Source organism: Anabrus simplex, chromosome 3, assembly GCF_040414725.1.
Source record: "Anabrus simplex isolate iqAnaSimp1 chromosome 3, ASM4041472v1, whole genome shotgun sequence".
Lineage (NCBI taxonomy): Eukaryota > Metazoa > Arthropoda > Insecta > Orthoptera > Tettigoniidae > Anabrus > Anabrus simplex.
The window spans coordinates 7,691,850-7,718,039 of record NC_090267.1 but is presented as its reverse complement, the minus strand read 5'-3'; the positions used below and the strand labels follow the sequence as shown (position 1 = coordinate 7,718,039).

Genomic DNA, 26,190 nt, shown 5'->3' with positions numbered 1-26,190 from the left:
TCTTCAGGAAAGTATCCCCACGTTGATGCATAAGCATGGGAAACATGGAAATAGACTAAACAAGATACCTGACAATATTATTTATCAGATTGATGAGCACATACAAAGCTTCCCTGTTCAAGTATCTCATTATAGCAGAAACAAAAATGTAAATGTACGGTACCTATCATCGGATTCGAGTATTCAAAATATGCACAGGCTGTATTTACAAAAATATGAGACCGAGGTTCTTTCAAAAATAGAAAATGGCAAAGAGAGCAAACCAACAGTTAGCTATGATTTTTACAATTGTCATTTTGACCACAACTATAAACTGTCTTTTGGCACACCAAAAACCAACACATGTCAGAAGTGTGATCAATTGGATAATCAAATGAAATTTGAAAAACCCCAGAATCTTTGAAGGCATTACAACTTGGAAAAGAATTTCATCAAAGAAAAAGTGAGGAGTTTTATAAAGACATGAACTCAAAAATCAAAGAATCCAAAACCAATGACAAGATTGAAGTTCTAACTTTTGACTTTCAGCAGAACTTACCTTTGCCGGTAGTACCAAGTGGGGATGTTCTATAAGAGACAGTTGTGATGTTATAACTTCACTATATAATGTGTAAGCAATGGAAAATCATACTGTTATATGTACATGAAAGTACCGGAAAGAAAGGTCAGAATGAAGTTATGAGTATGATAAACCATTTCATAATAAATCACATTAAGTTCCAGCATAAAACAACTTTATCTTTTTTCTGACAACTGCTCTGCTCACAGATATCTAGAGCCATGACAGTTTTTTAACCTGCAACCACTCTTTTGGCATCATTGAAAAGGAGAGATGGAAAAGAGAACGTGTTTTTCTTCCTAAAGATTATGAAGACTTGGTAAAAAAGACATCAAAAAAGTTTGTTGTTGTACATGCCAAACAAAGTATGTTCTTAGACTTCACAACCCATTTTAAGGGAAATTTTAAGACATTACAAAAGTACGCTAAACGTCAGAATGTAAATGAAAACAATAATCCCAAGAAACCTACTAAAGGCAGTAAGTTCACAATATCAAAGCACAGTCTAATATATACAGTCACGAAGCTTTAATAAGAGGAAGGTTCATCCACTTGACATCTGGAGCAACACTAGCGCCTCTAGCGGCGAGGTTGAGGCAACTTGCTAGCAGAAAACAGGGAACAAATTACCACTACAGTTTAAAATGGTCATAACTTCTGAATCATCCATGCAAATAATGCCCTGACAAGGTTATTTTAAACCTTATGAAATAGTGGAGGAGGTCAAATAATTTATTTCGATGAGGAGTTCAAGGATAATATTGAAATATTTATTTAATCCTAAGGAGTTATGTTTTTCTACCACGGACTATAACATAAAATCGCTTCCAGAGAGCAACCGGTTTGAAATAGGTATATTCCATCGCAGACCTTTTGTAGAGGTTTTTATGCTCTACAATTCGTACACTTATACTTGGGGTCTATCGTTGACGGTTCACGCAACGTAAGCCAAGAAAGCAACCTCTACAAAGAAACCTCTACAAAAAATTCCACCATGTTATATACCTATTTTGAACCAGTTGCCCTCTAGAAGCGATTTTATGTTATAGTCTGTGGTAAAGGAAAATAACTCCTTAAGATTAAATAATTATATTATCCTCGAACTCCTCTTTGAAAAAAATTGTTCGACCTCCTCCACTATTTCATAGGGATTACAATAACATTATCAGGGCATTACTTGTATGAATGGTTCAGAAGTTATGACTATTTTAAACTGTAGTGGTAATGCGTTCCCTGTTGTCTGCTAGCAAGTTGCATCTTCCTCACCGCTTGGAGCGCTGTAGTCACCTCGGATGAAAAATATCATCAGAGCTTTGTGACTGTATGTACTAGACTGTGATCGAAGTACAGGTATGTGGAGTACACTAAAGCTATCATGTTGTGCAGTTCTTTGGCAGCCGTCGTGCCTTTAGTAAAAGATGCTTTCCTGCTAGAAAAACCAAACAGTACTTTCTCCCTACCCAAATATGTCAACGTTCGTTACCATGGGCCTTTGAAAATAAAACACTGAAAGTTCAAAGATGTGTAGGAGTTAGTTGAAAAATATGTTCCCCCAGATTGCTTGTGGTTTTACAATAAACTGATTCAAGAAGATGATACCTGAATACTCTTGGATTGAGCCAGTAAATTGTTTGGAGGAGTCCAGGTATTCACTCGTCTTTATGTTCATTCTAAGGTTGTATTGAGAGAAACAGATAAGTTTTTCCAATCTTCACCTTGATGCCGCAGTCCTGTTCTGGGTCTATCAGCTAGTGCAACATCATCTGCATATAGCGAATTACTCCACACATACTCTCCCATCATAGCACAGTATCAACGTCCCCGGTATCCTCTTTCCATGCAATGAATGTCTTGGTGAAAGCGTTCACTGTGTTCTTCACTTACTGTTCCTAAATTTGGCCTAAAGAAATCAATGTGAGGAAACGAATAGTGCAGTTTCACCGACATTATACATCCAAGTACATGATAACTCTGTATCAAATTCTCTATTAGTTTCATGTAATTCTCACATCTGTTGTTTCCCAAGGACTGTTGCACTACCGTTCTAAAAGCATCCTAGGCTTTTCGATCATCAAGAGTCATTGCATCTACGAGTTCTTTTGATTGTAATATCACACGAATCTGAGGTCTGATGAAAATTCTGCCTTGTATTTTTCTTCCGATAACTTGGGAACATTGTTTTGATGAGGCTCAGAGCTTCACTGTTGCTGTCTAAACCTTTGATGAATTGTTTAGCAAATCCAAGTTTTAAATGGAGTGGTGGTAACAGAATTTTCTCCCTGGACATAAGGGGCTCATTTCTCATGTTGTGTGCACCTGGAACAAGTTATTTTCTTGTTGAACATTGTTTCCTGGTGAAATGCTGATCATTCTCTCTGTTGTCTCACAGGCAGAGGAAGCAAGAATATTTGATGTAGCCATCTTCAGCCCCAGAAGAAATCCCAAAATCTTAAAATCACCATAAACATCCGATTTGTGACATCCATAGTTTAGCTTTTCCAGGAGCAGCTTCATGTTTTCATAAGTCTCCTTAAGCTGCACTGAATGAGCTACTGGTATGGAAGGAAACTTATTCCCATTGTGCAGTAGGACAGCTTTGAGACTTCTACTTGAACTGTCTATAAATGGACACCATTGATCCAGTTCATGAGGAATCTTAATGTGTTCAAACAGACCATTAACATCACTACTTAAACAAAGAATTCTGTATATTTGGTAAAAGCATGCAAAATCCTCTTTTCTTAGCCTATGTTTTGTTATTTTACAGGATTTATCGAGCAAGTTATATTGATTCAGGTAGGATGCAGCCTTTGATTTAGTTTGTTTCAACTCCCTAACAAGGTCATCCAATTTTGACTGTGTAAAAAGCTCTGGTTCCAAATTGCTGTCATCACCAAAACTCTAAAACTAAAATCACTGTAATCATTTGAATTCGCCTCTATGTCCTTTTCTTGTGTATTCTGTTTTGGTAGTGATGGAATTGGTAGCTCTTCACTATCTGGTACTGGAGTTAGATGATGGTATGCTAGGATATGGAATAATTTTCCTGCTTTTTGTACTTTTGTAATGTGGAATATCCACCATACAAGAATAACAGTCATCGTGATGATTTGTAGGCTCTGGCCATGTTCGGGGAATTGCCAATGGCATACATTTTCTTGTCCCACGTGGTCAACCCTCTAAAGTAGACCGACAGCTGCCTCAAGTGATAGGGGGAACCCATGAAAGATTTGGTCTCGAACATGCACACTGAAATAAGCGCGGTACGTCTTACAGAAATTTGTACCGGGCACAATTTTATGTTTCACTTGTTTAGATCCAATATAATGGCCGCAAACATAACAAAATGCATCTTCTGGCAATTTACAACGTCTGGATGTTGACATCTTTTTGTTAAAAGACAACAATTCAACGTTACTTATAACCACAGAATTGGATCTACATTCACAAATGACAGGAAGACATTTTGTGAAAAATGTTGATATATACATTTGGCCTTTTAAAGAAGTCTATATATGAACCTTTCCAGATGTATACCAATACTGATGGAGCCTCGCATTAAAGCGATCTAGTGGTGATCACCTTGAACAACTACGACTGCCAGAAATACACAAATTTTCACAAACCATTGAAAAAATAATGTCATATTCAAGTTCAGCACGTTGCTTTTATACAATAAACACAAAGAAATAAACATATAGAATTTTTGTTATGTAGTGAAACAAATAAATTCAATTTATATGTTAATCTTATAGCAGTTGTATAGTATTATGTAAAGTAATTCCACATACTGTAAGCACAAGCTGTACGATTAGTAGAAAAATTGTTGTTGTAAATTTTATCATACTGTGTTTTACGAAAATGTCTTCTTCTCTTGTCAATTTAAAATTTAGTGTTTGATAATAATGTATTTTTGTGTACCACTTGCCATTGATTTGGGCACTTCTTTTGCAAATAAGGTGATTTTGATTTGATTCGATATGATCGTTCCTTTCCATTCTTAAATGTTTACATTTAAAAATTCGGAGATAAATTAATTATACTCTTATTGTGCCAATATGAAATTTATTTTCTCAGCTCTTTGTTGTTTAGGCCTGTATATTTTTATTCCCTTACTTGTTTATTCTACTTCTCTTATTTCTTACTTACAGCCTTCTGAAGACATTAAGGAGGAAATATTCGTAGAACAACACACAGTTTGTCAGCTTGTACCATACATCAAAGAAGAAACAAAGTATGTACACCACAAACCCTGAATATGCTGTACGTATTCACAGTTTTCTTGAGTAGTGGATGTTTTAATTCCAAAAGCTGGTCATCCGTCCTTTAAAATGTTACATTTAAACACTAATATCTTAAAATTCTGTTGGCTAAAATTATCTCAAATTTTCAGGAACATTGAGATCATATTTCTTGTCCCCTCTTGTAGTTTTACGGAATATATATCTACAAAAAATCTCTGTTAAAGCTAGATATTTCTGAATTGTATCTGTTTAAAATACCTTTAAGCAACTGTGAAATATGTGTTCTTTTTTCACTGTCACCGCATCCTTTTTCATCACATTTTATCATCTGAAGTGCCATCTGCAACTATTGCATCCAGTTATTTGCAAATATTTCATACATTTGTACCAACGGTGACACACAGAAAAAGGCATGATTGTATATTATAAACTAAATCTACAAATTCAAAATTGTTATGTTTTTTATGTACATTGCAAACAATATAATAATTTCAAACTAACATAATTTAGCTTCATTAATCAATATATTGATGGCTCAGTTCAATAGTGTGACAATTCAAAGAATGCCATTTTAAAAATTGTTTATTTGGTTAGATACCATTTTTACGATCTACCTGGTTCAATTGTGTATTAAGTCAAATTCCTCCATTTATGAAAACCATGGCAAATAATGTAATCTAGAAATGAAACATTCAGTTCAGCGGTGTTACATCTTACATATCAAAGTTTTCAAATAAAATGTCCACATTGTTGTAAGCGTAAAAGTTATCTCGGTGTTGAATTTATGTTTGTGCTAGTGTTGTGGTCACACATGACAATTGTTGCCATTTCCCAGGCATGTGCTTGTACAGTGTTGATTGCAAACATATTTACACAATTAGTATTTTGACCATTCGTGGATGTGGGTGGTTCGAAATGACAGGATTTTCTTCGGTTAAACCTCGGCTAGTATCAAGGGTTCGCAAGAAACTGCACTCACGGTCATGGTCATTCAGCAGTACTGGTCAAATCTCTTCCAACATCAGCTCAAACAGAGTAATTTCCACATCCTACCTAACTATGTGCAGGTTCTTAAATTATAATTTAAGAAGGAAAGATTGCAATAAAGTTTTGGAAGGATAATCCATTTAATTAAGTAATCCTGAAGGAAAATATAATAATAGTAATAATCATCTGACTAGACAACATGAGGGAGAATTACAAGTAACACACATCTTATCAATCTTTGATGGTTCCGCAAATACATTTAAAAAAAACATTATCTGACGTTACCCTTTAAACTATTAAATAATTCATCATAATATCTGAAACATTTTCCACAAACAATGAAATTATTAACAGTTCCAAAATTCTGCCAATCATGAAGCATTCACTTTGTTCATTCATCTGAGTCAATATTTGCCCATAGTCTGCCTACCACAGTTCTATCTCTTTGATCATTTAACTGTCTAGCTATCTAATATACAACTGGAATATCCTGACGGTTAGTGACCCTAACTTTAATCATCTGTCAATCATCCAAAAGGACCCAAATAAATTCAATAAATGAACAATCACGGTGATGTCACATTCATCAGGAACACTCGGCTTCGTTGTACCTGAAAATCAACAACATCTAACTACTGGCATATTTAATGAAACGATAATATCTGAAAGTCTGTACTGCATCTGATCTCTCTCAGTGATTCCTGATAATAATTCTACTGCCTAAATAACTACGGCAAGCAATTACCTTGAATGCCAACGCAATTCATCAGGTGACATTAATCTCATAAAACAACTTATTTCATTGTTTAGATATGTCATCCCGAAGATCCTAACAACTCATCCGCTAATATATCCATTTTACCTTCATGCCATGCCATAAATTCGTATTTTGATGATTTCCACACGCTTAACATTTAATCTATCCTGGATACCTTTGAAAATACTAGCATCACATTATTCCACTTGCCTATTCAACATCTATAAAATCACATGATGAACATCTCACTTAACATTACCACCCTAGTTCCATTGACATTCTCGAAGATTTACCACATTACCGTAGTGTCAGTCTCAACAACCACATTCTTATAATAATCACACTATCTTATCATAACATATTCGACAACCCTAATATTTACCATATCTCTTAAAAAATCTGCACCATGTCTACATCATTATTCAAATATACAAGCGCAGGTATCGAAGAACCTCAACTTTACGCATATAAAATCATCGTATCATTACAGCATATACGCACTTCAGTAATTATTCTGCAGCACAAGTTATTCAAAGAGGATCACGACATTGACATAAATTACGTACAATCACTCACTGAACTTACCTACACAGCACTCGATATTATCTCATCGCAAATAGATTCTCACGATTATTCAGACAGTATCTGGAAATTAGATGAAATATAATCACACCTGTATACCTTTACTACTTGACATTGTCGATAGACCGAATTTCACTCTTACCAATGATTAGATCAACACTTCACATAGATACATAATGACAGATACGTTAGGTTACTCAAGCCATTTTCTTAAAAGGTCACCCGCATTATGCTATTTGCTTTATGTCGCATCGACACAGATATGTCTTACGGTGATGATGGGATAGGAAAGGCGTAGGAATTGGAAGTGGCCATGGCCTTAATTAAGATACAGCCCCGGCATTTGCCTAGTGAAAATGGGAAACCATGGAAAACCATTTTCAGGGCTGCCAACAGTGGGGCTCGAACCCACTATCTCCCGATTACTGGATACTGGACACACTTAAGCAACTGCATCTATCGAGCTCGGTACCCCGCATTATGATGACAAATCTAACACTACTATAAGCTTCTACAAATAGAATAAGGAAAGACAGTGCTTGGGTACTTAACATCCGAAGACTGTTGTTCATCCCATCCTTTAGGTTGTGGTAGCTATGGACATCTGTTTTCATATTATTGTGGCCACTCCAGCAGAACTCGGACCCATCAGGATCCCAGTCTCAAATTAGGCACACATCTCCATCTTAGACCCTTCATCATAATAATAATAATAACCAGTTTTCGTTGTTCTTCCACCCTGAAACTTGTACAGACCAGATTAGGATTGTGCTAAACAGAGTTTAAAATTCTCAATTTCATTTACTAAACTAGCCTTCGTATATTGACATTGTGTAATTGATTATTGAGCTCTTTTAAACCTTGCAATATCTTAAAAACTCTTATAATCTCCCCAATTCCTTTCAATATACATCAGAGCTATTCTCAAATCAACCTTCTACAATGTTTTTTCTTCATACATTGTCATAAAACAAAATCCTATTTTAATAACATCACAATAACACTTTGATTCGCATTTTATGATTCACACTAAAATTACTATGTCGTAATCTCCATTACATATGTTTTTGACACTTGAGGAACTTTGCCTAACACAGTCACTCTCTTCATTCACAGAACTGCGCAAAGGAACACATTCTGCCGTTCATTTATTTTCTCAATGCATACGATCCGTCACTCCGTATATGCCTTCTTGATGATTGACCTGGCATTGCTCCAAACTGTTCCATGGCCTCTGCCGCATGATGTTTCTGGACCTGAATATTACATATGAGATTTCTCCTTCACAGCTGTTAATACGATCTTTCATCTACTGGTCTTGATTTGTATCCCAACTCATGTTCTTAATTCAGTCATCTGAATACCACGGGGTTCTGAGCTTGTGAATTTCCTGATTTCATTCCATTAGATTTCCTTTTAATGAATGAGTTGTCTCGGTTTACGCACGTAGTTGGATGTGTAGATTGGACGTATTCCGGCTGGATGTGTACTTATGCACCGCTTCTCTTGATCTATATTACTTATAACTTTCAATGGCTCCTTTGCACTTGACCTCGAGACCATTGAAAGGTTATAGCCTAGTATGAAGTAAGAAAATGGACATCTTGAAGAGAAGTTTTAAATTTGTGCAGGTTGTCTAAAAAAAATTCCAGAATTCTTCAAGTAAATTTATTTATTATCTCATATGAGTAGGTAAGTAATAAAGTAATGATAGAATATTATTTCAAAATTGTTATTTTTATCGGTGATATAACAGAGTAGCGCAAATGAATATCCTGTCTTCAAACTTTTAATGCAGCAGTGTTTTTGAACTGTAGATGTGCCATTGGAGTACATGCTAATTAATTTTTCACTGTCACATCTTTGTTGATTATTGTATGTAACAATCTTTTATAATCCTTGAGGAAAGTTTGTATAAGCTCGGATTTGTGGTCTTAGCTGCGCCCTTGTATCGGCAGGTTCTGCAATGGCTAGTCATAGCCCCATGTTTGACTTGTAACCAGATTAGTGGTGGAAACTACGAATTCTGAAAGGTTTATTTCATCTTGTGGGTAGTTAAAGTCTTCTCAAATGTAATGACGCGTCGACTTGTGCATTCACAACTAGTGGCGAGAAATATTCATTTCAGTCCACAGAACTGCCCATTATCACCTTACGCCCTCTGATTAGTCTGAGTAGAACCATGCGGAAAACTGAAGAATGCCCAAATATCTCAACTCCTCGAGGTTCAAATTCTGCTGTTTCTTTGTAATTCTTGTGTAACAGGACACAATAGGCTACGTTAGAGAAAAATCTTGTAATATGACCACCAATAAAAATGTTGCACACAAAATGCATATCACTATTTTTGGATGGAGTGTAATTTAGCTTTGTTCTCCCTAAACGTATCTTCTGAAGATTCACTCAAACCAACAATGTGACAAGCTATCATGTGCATTCTTTTTCCTTGGTATAGAAGGCAGAGGACAGTCCATTGTCTACGAAGGTTTGTTTGTTGTATACCTGAGGTTCTAGAAGCTTCTGAAAGGATTCAGTCAACCTGATCTTAGTGTATCTACTGCTTCCCACTTTTTTTATATCTCACCTCTGGCGCTGTCTTAACCTGACTCTCATTTCAGCAGTCTGCAAATATCATGCAGCAACATAAATGACTTCTTTCAAAATATCTAACAGATTAGCTGTGTCAATTTTGTACTGAATTACATAAGAACAGACTTTAAGAATCACAAAATTTCCTATTTGCTGACTTGTGGAAAGGCACATACTCCTGAACTTACCCCATATTTATGAGGTTACCTTCCACTTGTGGAGAGAAACATAGCCCTGACCTAAAAAATAGTGGTGAGGTTAACTTACGTTTGTGTAGACACACATGGCACTGAGCTAACCAATTACTGATAAGGTTACCTTCCATTTGTGAAGAGACCCATGGCCCCGAGCTAAGCAATTAGTGATGAGCTTACCTTCTGTTTGTGAAGAGGCACATGGCCCTGAGCTAAGCAATTAGTGATGAGGTTACCTTCCATTTGTGAAGAGACCCATGGCCCCGAGCTAAGCAATTAGTGATGAGCTTACCTTCTGTTTGTGAAGAGACCCATGGCCCTGAGCTAAGCAATTAGTGATGAGCTTACCTTCTGTTTGTGAAGAGGCACATGGCCCTGAGCTAAGCAATTAGTGATGAGGTTACCTTCCATTTGTGAAGAGACCCATGGCCCTGAGCTAAGCAATTAGTGATGAGGTTACCTTCTGTTTATGAAGAGGCACATGGCCCTGAGCTAAGCAATTAGTGATGAGGTTACCTTCCATTTGTGAAGAGACCCATGGCCCCGAGCTAAGCAATTAGTGATGAGGTTACCTTCTGTTTGTGAAGAGGCACATGGCCCTGAGCTAACCAATTAGTGCTGCAATTTCCCTCCACTTCTAGAGTGTCAAGTGTCACACGGCCCTGAGCTGACCACTTTGTGCCACTCCTGCATGGTCTTCATATTTATAGACTTGATCAGGGTGTAAATAAATTAATTGATTTGGTTGTCTGCTGTCTGTGGCAGATGTAAACAGAAGTATGACTTGCGATATTCCATTCAGCCTAGAATACACTGAGTTGTTGGTACTCATAGAATTTTTCACTGGATACTCAAACTGTCACTGCCTATTAACAAAGATAATCCTGAAATTTTTCTTTTGTAGAGTTATATATTTTTAATATATTACATTTAATGCAGTCACTAAAACACGAAATCCAGAAGCATTCCGTCATTCAAACGTTATTTTGTGAAAATCAGTCATTTATAGATATTGGATGCATGCTTTAGGGAGAGAACTTGAACATGTTAAGTTGAAAAATGGTATGTATGAAATATCCATTGTATCCCTTTTTTTACAATAGAATACTTATCATTCTGCTTCCTTAGTGTTAGTCCTGTCTGGTGGCAGGGTCCGGTGTTGTGATACATTGTCTCCAATTAGATCAGTCTCGTTCCATGTCTTCATGTAGTTTGACAGCTTTTGGGTCATTTTGTGCTGTATCTGCCCTTTGCTGTCTTGTTCGTCCCTTGCACATTTTTCCACTGATTTACTATGCATATGCTCCCTTTCACAATATAGCAACCTGTTCATGCAACACTTGCCAAAACCAGCGCACATGGCCCTCCTCAATTTTTTGCTGGTTTCGTGCAATGACAAAACTTGTCCTAATAATATCATTTGAAATGTTTGAGACAGATCTAGTTATGCCAGCCTTCCACCTGAACATCTTTGTATCCTTGATGCTTAGTTGGTGTTCTACCTTCTCTTTATCTGTCCAGCATTCGTTGCCTTAAAAAAGACAGGGTTGATAACAGTTGTTAGATCTTAGATTTCAGATGGTCCTTCAATTGAGAGTTGAAAGGGTGCCCCTTGTCATTCTCCACTTCAGCCAGGCCTTGTATATCCTTAAGTTGACTTTGTCAGTAAGTCAGCCCTCACCAGAGGTTGTGGAGCCAAGGTATTTAAAATTCTCTACTCAATCTATATCTTCACCATCTATATGCATGATTCCAACCTCTCAACAATGTAATGTCATGTATTCTCTCTTCTTTTTGTTGAGGCAAATGTCATAATTTGCATAGAGAAATGTCCATGAAATTGGCTTGTGCTGGTCTGATGTAATGTGCCCATCACAAGAATGAACAGCAGTGGTAATAAGGCAGGGTCTTGGTGGACTCCTAGTTATGCGGAAGTAATCAGACGCTCCTGCTTCAGCTTGATCATAACTCCTTGTTTCTATGTAGAGTAATTATACCCTATCAACAACATGCTCTGGAATGGCATGTTCTTGTAGCACTGACCAGGTAAGGTCATGAAGTACCCGATGGAAGGTTTTCTCAAGGTTCAGAAAATTGAGATGAAGCTTCTTATTTTTAACATTGTCTCTCAACTAACAGTCTTAAAGCGTGTATTGCTCTGGTTGTGCCAGAATTTCACACAAATCCAGCTTGGCTTGTTGTAAGTTTGGCTAAATGGCTACACCTATTATTGAGGATTTGTTCAAAAACAGTAATTTCTTGGCTCAGAAGCCTGATTGGGCAGTAATTATGAAAATCGGCAGGTCCTCTCTGACTTTTAGATGGATACACCATCAGAAATCTGTTCTAATTTCACTTTCTTTGAGATCTGCTTGAAAAGCTTGTCTTAGCCACAACTGCTGCATCGCACTGTTGAGGGAAACATAACTCAGCTGGATGATCAGGGGGACCGATGGCTTTCCCTGGTTTGATTTCCTTCAGCGGAGCCTGGACTTTGGTGACGTCAGTTTCCTTCATTGGACCTTCAACAGTAGAGGTGATTGGGACAGGTAGATATGGAAATTGCAAAATTGAAATTTAATCAAAGTAGTTCCGTCAGCATTCTCGTGATTCCTGTCAGTCCAGTAGCAAATCATCTGTTTCTTCATTGATGCCGTATAAACATATCACATATAGACCTGCATAGCTGTTTGTTTTCATTATGGCAGTGACCTCTTTCACTTTACTAATGGTTACTTTGCAGGCATTCTTACAAGCAAGAAACTTGTGGAACAGCTGTTCCTTCAACCTTACTGCATTCTTAACATCGTCATTCTGAATCCACATGTCATTGTTAATCCTTGATCATTGTCACCCTCATTTAGTTGTTCCAAGAATAAAGCGTGTGGCGTCTTTCAGTTTAGTCCGGCTCACTTCAACTATGGTGATTTGTGCCACTGTAACTCCTTCTTCAGGTGCCACCATTTGATCCTTATTGGTCCATTTCCTGTGCAGTGTTGGTCTCTTGGTGACTTTATCCACAGCTCACAGATGACTGGTCAGTGTTGCAAGGATGTGGTGTGAGTTGGATGGGAGCCACTTTAGCACCTGAGTGGATGAGTATCACGCCTTTAGAACAGGGTATTCTTGATGATCAGTTTGTGCATAATTGGGAATTTGTTGGCTGTTGTCATCGTTATCCATGACCGCAGTGGGCTGTGTGGTCTTCTTTCCTCCATCGATGTCCATTTAGACCACAGGCAACAATGAGGTAGTCAACAGTACACCTCCAAGTAGTTGCAAGAAGGCACCTTTTGTTTCCATGCCCAGGCCATTTTGTGGAGTGTTGTACTGAAAAATTGGATTTTCATTCTATCATCAATGTAGACAAGTTACATCAAGCGATTTTTATATATTTGCATCTCGGAGACTGAACGGACAAAATTTTTCTGATATTACAAAGCCAAGCCAACGGCCGTAGGCGTCTTAAAACACCGGGGATCTCCGAAGTTAAGCAGTATTGGGCGTGGTCAAGATTTGGATGGGTTGCCATGCGCTGTTGGTGGGGGTAAGGGAATGGAGGAGCGGAAAGGAACTGGCCATCCTACAGCTTAGGCACACCTCTGTGGAGTGTCACATAAGAAATATACTCACCAGTGGCAATAATTTATTGTTGAAGGGAGAAGCCCACTCCAGAAGTGGATTATTAAATGCCAGGAACTAGTATTAAAATTTCAGCTCTCTTACCTATGTCCCATGAAATGAGCAACACCAGTTAAAATAAATAATTTTAATAAATCTATTTGAATTTAAATATCACATATGTAGTTAGATGAACAGCTTTAAAAGTTAAAATCTGTTGATAAATAAAAATAGTGAGCTATATTGACTAACTAGGGACACTAAGTTTGCTGATAATCAAAATTTAAAAAACTTAAGTGAGGTACCTCAATCCAAAAAACAAAAACATTTACTTAAATTATAACTAGAAGAAATAGATTACTACTGAACAGAAAATAATATCCGGAACCCCAAAATTATTTCTGTTTAGTGAGACTAGTAATATAATATCAGAATAAAGGAAACAATCTCACAAGTTTTAAGGTTCAAAAATACAAGTGAAAATAATTTAAGTTTGAGACAGATCTAATTTGATGATCAGTCAGGATTCTCCCACGAATTCACAAGCTTAAGGACCACAAGAAAAGGTCATCCAGTAATCATCTTATTGGTAACATCTAAAGTCTCTCGTTGTTGACAAACAACAATGGAAGGCATAAAAAACAAATTATCATCAAATAAACGTAAGGAGCTGGCAACAGCCAGAACAATAGCCAAGGCCAAATGTAACATATCAAAAAACAAGGCTAAAGTGAGCTACCGTAATAATTTTGAGGTTACAGTTACATAAGAAGAAATGAACGTTAGAGTCAACATAATATGAGATTTAGTTCACAGTGCGATAAAATTTACACGAAATTGACCCATATCAATCAGTACATTTAGTTAGAGGTTCCGGAATAAATACAACAGATTAAACATTACTAGGCCTGAATTGGCGTAGAAGGAAAAAACGTATCCCACATTAAATTCTGAAAGAAAACAAGTTCGCCGGTTGGCGCCGTTGCAAGGAAGGGTGTTCAACCCATTAATCCAACAACGATCATTAACCAGGATCATATTTCCTCTTCCCATCCTTTTTATCAAGAAACACAACATTCCATCTGAAGCAAACCCCATCACAGTATAGATAACTAATAACATTTTTCACTTGTCCGTCTCAATAATTTACTTCATTGTCGCAGTTTATACTGGCGGCCGCTAGGAGCACCACCAACTGGGTAGGACGTTTGTTTACGAGGGGCGCCAACATGATGCGCTCCGCTGCACACTTGTTTCAATTCAGAACGTGCTACGAATCTCAAATGATTTGCCAAAGAAATCCAAGTTCTTTAATAACGTCTCAGGAGATTCGGACCTGCCTTCAGGCAAAATACACCCCCCCCCCTAACAAAGCCAACACAATTAGTTTTCTTTGGTTTCTGTTGTACATTTGTTAGTAACCACACCCCATTTTGCCTCACTTTCCTCCACCCCATCTTTTTTACTGCACCTTACAGATGCCTACATGCCTTCTCTGAAGTAGTGTGGCGAATTTTGCTAATTGGCCCAGACGTAGTTCACTGATGCGATCGGATCGACTTGGAACCAGCCAAGTTGGTCGGTCACTTGCTTTCTTGCCTTACGCTGCCTGAACCGTCAACGATAGACCCCAAATGTGAGCATACGAATTGTAGAGCATGAAGACCTCTACAAAAAGTCCGCGATGGTATATATCTATTTCGACACGGTTGCCCTCACGAAGCGATTTTATGTTATAATCCGCGGTAAAAAAACATAACTCCTTAAGTTTAAGTAAATATTTCGATATTATCCTCGAACTCCTCATCAAAATAAATTGTGTGACCTCCTCCAATCTTTCATGAGGATTACAATAACCTTGTCAGGACATTATTTGCATGAATAGTTCAGAAGTTACGACCATTTTAGACTAGTGGTAATTCCTTCGCTGTTGTCTGCTAGCAAGTTCCCTCTACCTCGCCGCTAGAGGTGCTAGTGTCGCTCCAGCTGTCAAGTGGATGAACCTTCCTCTTATTAGAGCTTCACGACTGTATATGTTCGACTGTGATATTAGTGAGTGGAGTGTTCAATAGTATTTCCTTTGTGTGAGAGTTGTAGTGGAGTTGACTGTTGAACGAATTGTAACATCATTTTAATTCTTTCATTGTAGATCCAGACCCGAGGTGAGCTACGCAGGTCATCAAGCTACGGATGGTGGAGCACCTTGTTTCAGGTGCAATGTGTGTGGTAAAGTTCTGGCCAGGAAGTTGGGCCTCTTGCGACACCAGAAGATACACAAAAATGATCGTCCCTTCAAGTGCGGTCACTGCGGAAAGCTCTTTGGTAGCGGAAACAGACTGTCGGAGCACGCTATGATCCATTTTGAACAGCCACTTCTAAAGTGCGGAATATGCGATAAGAGCTTTAAAAAGAGGAATATGATGACAAGGCACATATTGTTCCACATGCGAAGGAAGGACCAGGAGTGTCTATTCTGTCATAAGATGTTCAGAAATTCATGGTACTTAGGCACACACATTCGAACTCATACAGGTGAGAAACCATACAAATGCAATGTCTGTGGTAGATCCTTCTGCCAGAAATTCAGTCTTACCGTACACATGCGAAACCACAACGGAAATAAGCCTTATTGGTGCAATGTCTGCGATAAATCGTTTGTTCAGAATGTACACCTAGCAGCTCATATGCGGACCCATACAGGGGATAGGCCTTACTGCTGCAATGTCTGCGGTAAATCCTACAGCCAGAAAGTAATCCTAGCAGATCATATGCGTACCCACACGGGCGAGAAAGTACACCAATGCAGTATCTGTAGTAAGCACTTCGCCGATAGAAGTGCACTCTGGAAACACATGCGGTCTCACACCGGAGAGAAGCCATACCGGTGCGAAGTCTGTGGCAAATCCTTCAGCAGAAAAGCCATCCTGGAAGAACACATGCTTACACACACAGGTGAGAAGCCACACCATTGCGATATCTGTGGTAAACTCTTTACCGTGAGGAGTGCACTTACGAGACACCTGAAGATACATATAGACGTGAAGCCATACTGCTAAAAATATCTGTGGCAAATCCTTCAGCCATAAAGTCAGTCTGACAGTAAGTTCACATTGAAAGCACACAGCTGTCAAAGCCAACACTTGTCGGGTAATGCTATAAAATGTTTAGAGAATCATACAACTTAACCCATTAAATGGGAAGCTCAGTAAAATAACTGGCTCACTCCCTAATGGGGAGTGATTTTCCTGACTGAAGACATTATTTAAGTACTTGCTTAAAAACTTCAAGTCGGATCAGCAGTTTCTTCAAAGATACTGAAAACGGATTGCCCACAAGGATCTATCTGCAGTCCTGATTTTTTTGAACATTTTATACGAGGAACTTCTAACTTTACGTCTTCCTGCTGGTTGTAAAGTTGTGGCCTACGCTGATGACGCCCTTCTTTTAATTAAAACAGATAATGTGCGGGATCTGAGAGTAGGAGCAAATTTGTCTCTTGACGTTTTATTTCCTTGGGGTTGTGATAATAAATTACTATTTAATCCCCAGAAAACGAAGGCCATGCTTGTTACAAGGAGAAGGAAACTAAGAAACCCTAATATTAAAATGTATGGACAAAATATCACAATTGAAAATTATATTCTTTATCTGGGAGTTGTACTTGACAAGAAGTTAACCTTCAGGGCCCATTTCAACAAGCTACAACACAAAGGCAGTAAGTTTATGCAAGGTTTAGCTATTGCCTGCAGACATTCGTGGGGACTAAATTCAGAGGTACTAAGAATTATTTATGATTCAGCGTTTGTACGTCTCATATTGTATTGTGTTTCCTCTTTTCGAATGACACTTCAGAAGAAATGGGCTCAGCATAAATTGATGCAAATTCAGAGAGGATTTGCCCTTCGTATTTCCCGTGCTTACCGCACCACCTCTGCTGATGCAGCTCTTCTTATTGCAGGCAATGACCCACTATTTCTGACGGCGATAGCAAAAGCTGTTCTGACTTTTTTGAAGAAAAGTAAAGTGTCACCAATGCCCATTCTGAATACCACTCTAGAGCAACCTTGTCATTTTCTACAGTCTGATCACTCAAGTCTCATCAAAAACTTAATTTATGAAAATTGTTCACTTACCTATGACTGCTTTATTTACACAGATGGATCTCGCATACCAAGTACAGATGGATGTACCTTTGTTCTTCTTGAAAACGATTCTGAGTTGTTCTCATCCCAGTACAAACTGTCTTCCACATGCTCTATTTTCCAGGCTGAACTGTGGGCGACCAAGTCTGCGATCGAATGGTGCAAATCTAACAATAATAAATCTGGGTTATTAAGTGATTCGCAAGCTGCGTTGAATAAGATAAATAATAAATATAATCTGAATCCAATAGCTGTAGCTATTAGAACCACAGCTCAACAAAGTCTGCACATCTGTTTTGTCTGTATTCACTGTCATTGGGGAACATCTGGAAACGAAAAAGCTGATCTACTGGCGAAAGCAGCGGCTACATGACAAAACGTCACCTAGCTACGCTAAATATCATAAAGAAGCACGTAATCCATCACTGGAACAACATTTGGGCTTCTTCCACTAGAGGCCAACTTACCAGAGAAATATTCTTCCGTGATATTTTCAATCGCCTACAAAGTAACGTGTTGGTGCCAAGCTTTGAAATTACTCAATTTTTGACTGGTCCTGGCAAGTTTGGTTACTATTTTTATCGATTCAGAGTTAATCGTCCTGATGGCTACGTGTTTGTTTGCGGATTCTCACACACGGTGGATCACCTACTGTTTGAATGTGCTGCATTTGAAAGAAGAAGGCATGACTTGAACTCTCATTTGAATTATTGCAACATTACATTATCGAAACCCCTGTATAATTTGTTTAAGAAGCCATGCTGTTACAAATATTTTATAAACTTCATCCACGTCATTTTCCATCGATTGGATACATGAATTCTTTTTCATTGTAAAACTGAATATATATTTTAACTACAACCCTAGTATACTATGTAAAATAGGGTTCCAAACTGCTTTCGATATTCAATAATAATAATTATTATTATTATAATAATAAAAGCAACTTTGGACTAAAATGGACAATGCATTGGCCACAAGTTAAATATTTACTCGAATATAGTGTATTTAATTGTTGAAAAATCATACTATTTTAATTTGTCAATACTTTGGGCATGAACGTACTAAGTGCATTCACACCGAGATACCGAGTTTGTTTCTTCCCTATAGCAAAGCTTATACAGTAACTTCTACCTAAATATTTTAGGCAGTTAACTAACAATCTCAGCCTGGGAATACGTTTTTATGTGCATGTCAATTTTAGATTTACAAAATTCCCATGTACATAGAAGATTTAAAATGGAATAAATAGTACTCACAAAAAGTTCAGTTATGTTCGTTAGCGCTTCTGAGGGATCCAGTATATAGATCTGCAATTCTTAATTGACACTCACAGATTATATTACTCTACAATACAAGTAATATTAGTATTAATAATCTTCACAGTGCTGTTTCTTCTTTGGCTTTCATTATGATATATACAGTAGGAGATCATGTTACATACCCTGTGTTGGCTTCACAAAATTTGTGTAATTCCATTTTGATACACGATCGTTTTCTTGGTTTGTAAATTTTTCCGTAAGAAGAGGTTCACTTCCATTGATTTTTCTACGACTTGGTTATATACTGGCTTTGTCTTGTATATTTTGGGAGGAATTTGCCCATTATGCGCCTCGTTTTAGATAAATGTAAAAAGATGTAAAGAAATGGTCTAATAATAGTAATAATATTTTAGGCTTTACGTTCCACCAACATATTTTACGGTCTTCGGAGACGCCGAGGTGCCGGAATTTAGTCCTGCAGATGTTCCTCTGCATGCCAGTAAATCTACCTACATGAGGCTGATGTATTTGACCACCTTGAAATACCACTGGACTGAGCCAGAATCGTACCTGCCAATTTGGGACAGAAGGGCGGCCAGCGCCTCAACTCTCTGACCCACCCCGCCTGGCGAAGAAAAATCTCTTGTGTCGTCAGGTCATAGGAAATGTGTGTAGTCAACAAACAATTGCGAAAAATATAATGTCCTAATTTAGTTTTATGTCATTCTCCTGCGGCGACAGTGTGCCCATACGAATTTTTATTCCGTCCTAATGTGTCTGGACCCGGTCTTGATTTCTGCATATCCTGTCATCAAAAAATTCAAATATTTCACTCGGCCCTGTTTTCTCTAAAATCTCTCCATTAGGTCATAATGGAATTTTGGATCCATGCAGCAAATTCTTTTTGTTCTCTTTTGGTCCAGGTTGACGGAGAAGTTACACTGGTTGGACTATTGTCAGTATTATCGTCATCGCTGTCACTGTCATGACTCCTACTTGAACAGTACTCGGACACATGTTATCTCTTTCGCGACTGCTAAATATTCCCATCAGCTGGGCCTGAACCCTGTACATTCGAGCATGCAGTAATTCTTCCATGTAAATTCCTGTCAGTTACGAATTCCCCTTCGGCAAAAACTACTTCACTAAGATCACTGTCCTCTCCACTAAATATCAACAATTTGTTGATCATGATCCGTAAATAGTCTTCCTCTAACGGTGGGGACCGATGATTTCTTTTATTAATTTTATTGGGGAAATGTAAAAAACGGAATTGAATAGAACCCTGGTCTCTGCAGATTGGAAGAAAATCAATAATTAATTGTGCCTGTATTACGGAACACATGCGTGCGATAATAAATGTTGTGTAAATCGCAGAAAACACATACTCCAGTCGTGAAAAAAGAACCCGAGAACTCAAGGTCACAGGTCTGGAGTGTCATCAGAGAGTTATGTTGAATATCATGATCTCCAGAAATAGCTTCTACAGCAACATTTTTGCATCCAAGGGGCGATGAGCTAAAGGTTCAGCGTGAGGTTATTGGGCTTTAGGTCGTTCTTGCCCGGACGTAATATGTGTTCTTTATGATGCAACTCGTGGATGCCACATTGGAATTGGGAGAATATAGTTGAAAAAATTCACATCACAGGGCCGACTCATCCAAAATTCGGTGTTGAGAAAGCAGTAATCCTCTGCAGGCAGGTAACTGAGGGAATATGCGGATATATCCTCGTTCCCTGCCGAGCAAGCAACTTGTAGCAGGGTATCGCCCACCAGCTGGTTAATCCAGCCCATATGAACCACGCTAGTGAGTTGCAATTGCTGCAAATCGTTCGCACGCAGCCCTACGCTGTCGGTACGCGCGAGCGTCACATCACGCCGGGCTCAACACGCACACGAGATTTAATAATGTGATTTTGCTTTACGTCCCACTAACTACCACAGTTGAGTTCGGAGTTCCACAAAATCTTCTCCTATTCCGGAGATATACCCAGCCAGAACGGCACACCTCATGATGTTCACCGTAGAGCGGTACATCCCTTTGTGCCCTTTCCTCTGAGATAGAATTCTCAGATAGCTGAAGGTGTGAAAGGAGTGAAGGGCATTTCATGAGTTACCTCCTCATCAATCCCACATCTTTTACATCCACTTATTCTCAGCCCTTTCTCTGCTTCCGGACATCAGTAGAAGTGTGGTCAGTAACACTCATTGAGGGGCCGCCTAGATGCGAGAATAACAAGTAATCCCGATAAACACAGAAGAATCAAACGACAAAGACTAGAAACGGTGGAGAAAATATTTAAATGTTGAATAAACAATGCACTGGATTAAATAAGTGCCGAATCAGGTCAAAATAGGATGTGGAATTGAAGAAATTGTTGCTGAAGTTTGGTCCCCATTGCTACATGTCACTATTGTGTTTCTTTAATCATAAGTAGACCTAGAATTCAAATTTGTACCTGCGCTCTCGGCTCTCGTATGATAACATTGTGTCTCTCAACCTGTTCTGAATGCAAATTGAATGCCCGTAGTGCTCGATGAGGCGTCTTGTAAATAAGACCTCGCAAGTCGACAGCTGCATTCTTGTTTACCTGGTGGCAGAGAAATGGCCACTCGCTTTTCTGTAATGAAACCACGAGTAAGTCACTAAAAACCTCGTATATCCCTTCATTGCAAGTTTTGAACATCGTAAGCATGAATTGTTGACTGCTGTGCCTCAGGGTTTGTTAATGACTCTTTATACTTCCGGACATGACTGTCGGGTATAAAGGAAGGCCTAGCTACTTAAATTAAAAGCTCGCATAATCTGACTATGTTTATTCAATCAAAATAATGAAATATGATGGCTGGTGTGTTTACAAAAGTGGCCATAAACAGCAGTTTTCGGTCAATGGCCTTAATATAACGCTGCGGCTGGACGATTTCTGAATGAAATTGACATCCACCACAGAAGTAAGCCTCAAGAGCTATTTACAGAGAAGCACTTGTTGGTTAACACAGAAATAACTCTTCTACGTGTCCGTACCTTGTATTTAAGACTCGCCTACTCCTTTCATTTTTAATGACCGTAGAAAGGCACCATTTATCGTCGTTCGTAACAATCGAATGTTCGATGCCGTTCATGATCAATCGAAGATGCACAAATGGTTACACGCTGTTGTTTGTTGTTTACGTTTACATCACACAGAACCCACTCCCCCATCTTTGAAACTTTCCCACGGAGTGTACATGTCGCACAGCCATTGACTGGTTACATTTAATTACATTTCCTAATTCTGGGGTTGAAGGACGTGGGTAGTCAGTTCAGCCAAGGCCAAGGTTCTTGCTAAATAAGGATTGTTTTTAAGATCAAAGTGAAGCAATTTTCATGTCGTACTCTCACCATTAACATCGTCCCCATACTTGGACCGTCTGGACTGCTTTTCCTCCTCCGTTAAAATCGAACAGAAGTATATGTCGGAAATGTTCGTTTTTCGCCACTTTGCACTCCATTCTATCAATTAACCTTCCGCAGAGCAAGACGGCAATGGCACTCCGATTGACAAACAATAAATAATCTTCTACCAATCTCAATGGCGCGAACATATATCCAAACCCCACGAACTTGAGCATCAACCCGAAAAATTGAATAATTCTTCGTACGATATTGTCTGAAATAGTTTGGAATCATTTAATTGTTCTGTCTTCACCGTATGACGTTGTGTCGGGAGTGTCCGAGGACATGTTCTGCTCGTCTGGTGTCTGGATATGGGATGACGACGATGATCATGATGATAGTGAAACACATAGCCTCCATCCGATCAACAGCGCCATGTGCCTACACTCCGGAACAACACTATGAAGAGGTCCTAACTGAATGCAGGATTCTGGCATCCAATTTAGTGGTTAGAATTTGTATACTACCGCCCCTCTTACCAACATTCTTATGGTGATTTTTCCCCGAACGCAAGTCAAGCCGCCCAACCACAATGTCATACATGCAGACTATCATCACCAGACGTGCTATTTATAGACGTGAGAAGGGAAAACAATTTGTTGAGAGTATTCGCACACCTATGTTTTATTGCAGTCATTTAGTGCAGCATTCACTCCTTGCTCTTTGACGTATGCTTCCATTTTGTTTTGCTGCTTTGCGAGTGCTTCCGCCTGCTTTCTTATAAGTATTCATCATGGCTGTAAGTGTAGAGTCTGCACGCCTCGCGGTTGGCGACGTCTCTGCTGATCGGATGATGGAGCATCTCCTGAATGTAGACCGACAGTTCTGTATGCTCTATGGACAGAGATATTCTTCCCGAGAATGGAGAATTGCCGGTTAAAACAGACATCTTGGAGGGATTTTTGAATACGAAGAGGGAAATCTCATTTCCAGCCTATATCAACCAATCAATACTGATCTGCATTTAGGGCAGTCGCCCAGGTGGCAGATTCCCTATTTGTTGCTTTCCTAGCCGTTTCCTAAATGATTTCAAAGAAATAGGAAATTTATTGAACATCTCCCTTGGTACGTTATTCCAATCCCTAACTCCCCTTCCTATAAATGAATATTTGCCCCAGTTTGTCCTCTTGAGTTCCAACTTTATCTTCATATTGTGATCTTTCCTACTTTTATAAACGCCATTCAAACTTATTCGTCTACTAATGTCATTCCACGCCATCTCTCCACTGACAGCTCGGAACATACCACTTAGTCGAGCAGCTCTTCTTCTTTCTCTCAATTCTTCCCAACCCAAACATTGCAACATTTTTGTAACGCTACTCTTTTGTCGCAAATCACCCAGAACAAATCGAGCTGCTTTTCTTTGGATTTTTCCAGTTCTTGAATCAGGTAATCCTGGTGAGGGTCCCATACACTGGAACCATACTCTAGTTGGGGTCTTACCAGAGACTTATATGCACTCTCCTTTACATTCTTACTACAACCCCTAAACACCCTCATAACCATGTGCAGAGTTCTGTACCCTTTATTTACAATCATACTTATGTGATTACCCCAATGAAGATCTTTCCTTATATTAACACCCAGATACATACAATGATCCCCAAAAGGAACTTTCACCCCATCAACGCAGTAATTAAAACTGAGAGGACTTTTCCTATTTGTGAAACTCACAACCTGACTTTTAACCCCGTTTATCAACATACCATTGCCTGCTGTCCATCTCACAACATGTTCGAGGTCACGTTGCAGTTGCTCACAATCTTGTAACTTATTTATCACTCTATTGAGAATAACATCATCCGCAAAAAGCCTTACCTCAGATTCCACTCCTTAACTCATATCATTTATATATATAAGAAAACATAAAGGTCCGATAATACTGCCTTGGGGAATTCCCCTCTTAATTATTACAGGGTCAGATAAAGTTTCACCTACTCTAATTCTCTGAGATCTATTTTCTAGAAATATATCAACCCATTCAGTCACTGTTTTGTCTAGTCCAATTGCACTCATTTTTGCCAGTAGTCTCCCATGATCCACCCTATCAAATGCTTTAGACAGGTCAATCGCGATACAGTCCATTTGACCTCCAGAATCCAAGATATCTGCAATATCTTGCTGGAATCCTACAAGTTGAGCTTCAGTGTAACAACCTTTCCTAAAACCGAATTGCCTTCTGTCGAACCAGTTATTAATATCACAAACATGTATAATATAATCAGAAAGAATGCCTTCCCAAAGCTTACATACAATGCATGTCAAACTTACTGGCCTGTAATTTTCAGCTTTATGTCTATCACCCTTTCCTTTATACACAGGGGCTACTATAGCAACTCTCCATTCATTTGGTATAGCTCCTCCGACCAAACAATAACCAAATAAGTACTACAGATATGGTACTATATCCCAACCCATTGTCTTTAGTATATCCCCAGAAATCTCGTCAATTCCAGCTGCTTTTCTAGATTTCAACTTTTGTATCTTATTGTAAATGTCATTGTTATCATATGTAAATTTTATTACTTCTTTGGCCTTAGTCTCCTCCTCTATCTCGACATTATCCTTGTAACCAACAATCTTTACATACTGCTGACTGAATACTTCTGCCTTTTGAAGATCCTCACATACACACTCCCCTTGTTCCTTAATTATTCCTGGAATGTCCTTCTTGGAACCTGTTTCTGCCTTAAAATACCTATACATACCCTTCCATTTTCCACTAAAATTTGTATGACTGCTAATTATGCTTGCCATCATGTTATCCTAAGCTGCCTTCTTTGCTAGATTCGATTTTCTAGTAAGATCCTTAAATTTCTCCTTACTTCCACGGCCATTTCTATTTCTTTCCAGTCTGCACCTCCTTCTTAGTCTCTTTATTTCTCTATTATCATAAGGAGGGTCTTTACCATTCCTTATCACCCTTAAAGGTACAAACCTGTTTTTGCGCACCTCAACAATTTCTTTAAACCCATCCCAGAGTCTGTTTACATTTTTATTTACCGTTTTCCACCGATCATAGTTACTTTTTAGAAACTGCCTCATGCCTGCTTTATCAGCCATATGGTACTGCCTAACAGTCCTACTTTTAAGACCTTCCTTTCTATCACATAAATTTTTAACTACCACAAAAACAGCCTCATAATCACTAATACCATCTATTACTTCAGTTTCCCTATAGAGCTCATCTGGTTTTATCAGCACCACATCCAGGATATTTTTCCCTCTGGTTGGTTCCATCACTTTCTGAATCAGCTGTCCTTCCCATATTAACTTATTTGCCATTTGTTGGTCATGCTTCCTGTCGTTCGCATTTCCTTCCCAATTGACAACTGGCAAATTCAGATCTCCCGCTACAATCACACTTCTTTCCATGTCGTTTCCCACATAGCTGACTATCCTATCAAATAATTCCGAATCCGCATCAGTGCTACCCTTTCCCGATCTGTACACTCCAAATATATCAAGTTGCCTATTATCTTTAGAAATGAGCCTTACACCTAGAATTTCATGTGTCTCATCTTTAACTTTTTCGTAGCTTACAAATTCTTCTTTCACCAGAATGAACACTCCCCCTCCCACCATTCCTATCCTATCTCTACGATACACACTCCAGTGCCGTGAGAAAATTTCTGCATCCATTATATCATTTCTCAGCCATGATTCAACTCCTATTACAATATCTGGTAAATACATATCTATTAAATTACTTAATTCTATTCCTTTCCTTACAACACTTCTACAGTTCAACACTAACAATTTTATGTCACCCCTACTTGATTTCCAGTTCCCTGTTCCCTTATCACCGCTCCCTAG

At 38.6% G+C, this 26,190-nt stretch overlaps 1 protein-coding gene across 1 annotated transcript in view; it reads left to right on the top strand.

Moving 5' to 3' along the window:
- LOC136866923 (zinc finger protein ZFP2-like) overlaps positions 1 to 16,589 on the top strand; it is a 42,348-nt gene extending 25,759 nt beyond the window's left edge. Inside the window, exons 3-4 of the mRNA XM_068226545.1 lie at positions 4,711 to 4,793; positions 15,683 to 16,589. Coding sequence (XP_068082646.1) covers positions 4,711 to 4,793; positions 15,683 to 16,589 — 990 coding nt within the window. The remainder of the gene's footprint in view (positions 1 to 4,710; positions 4,794 to 15,682) is intronic.
- The last annotated feature ends 9,601 nt before the right edge of the window (positions 16,590 to 26,190 follow it).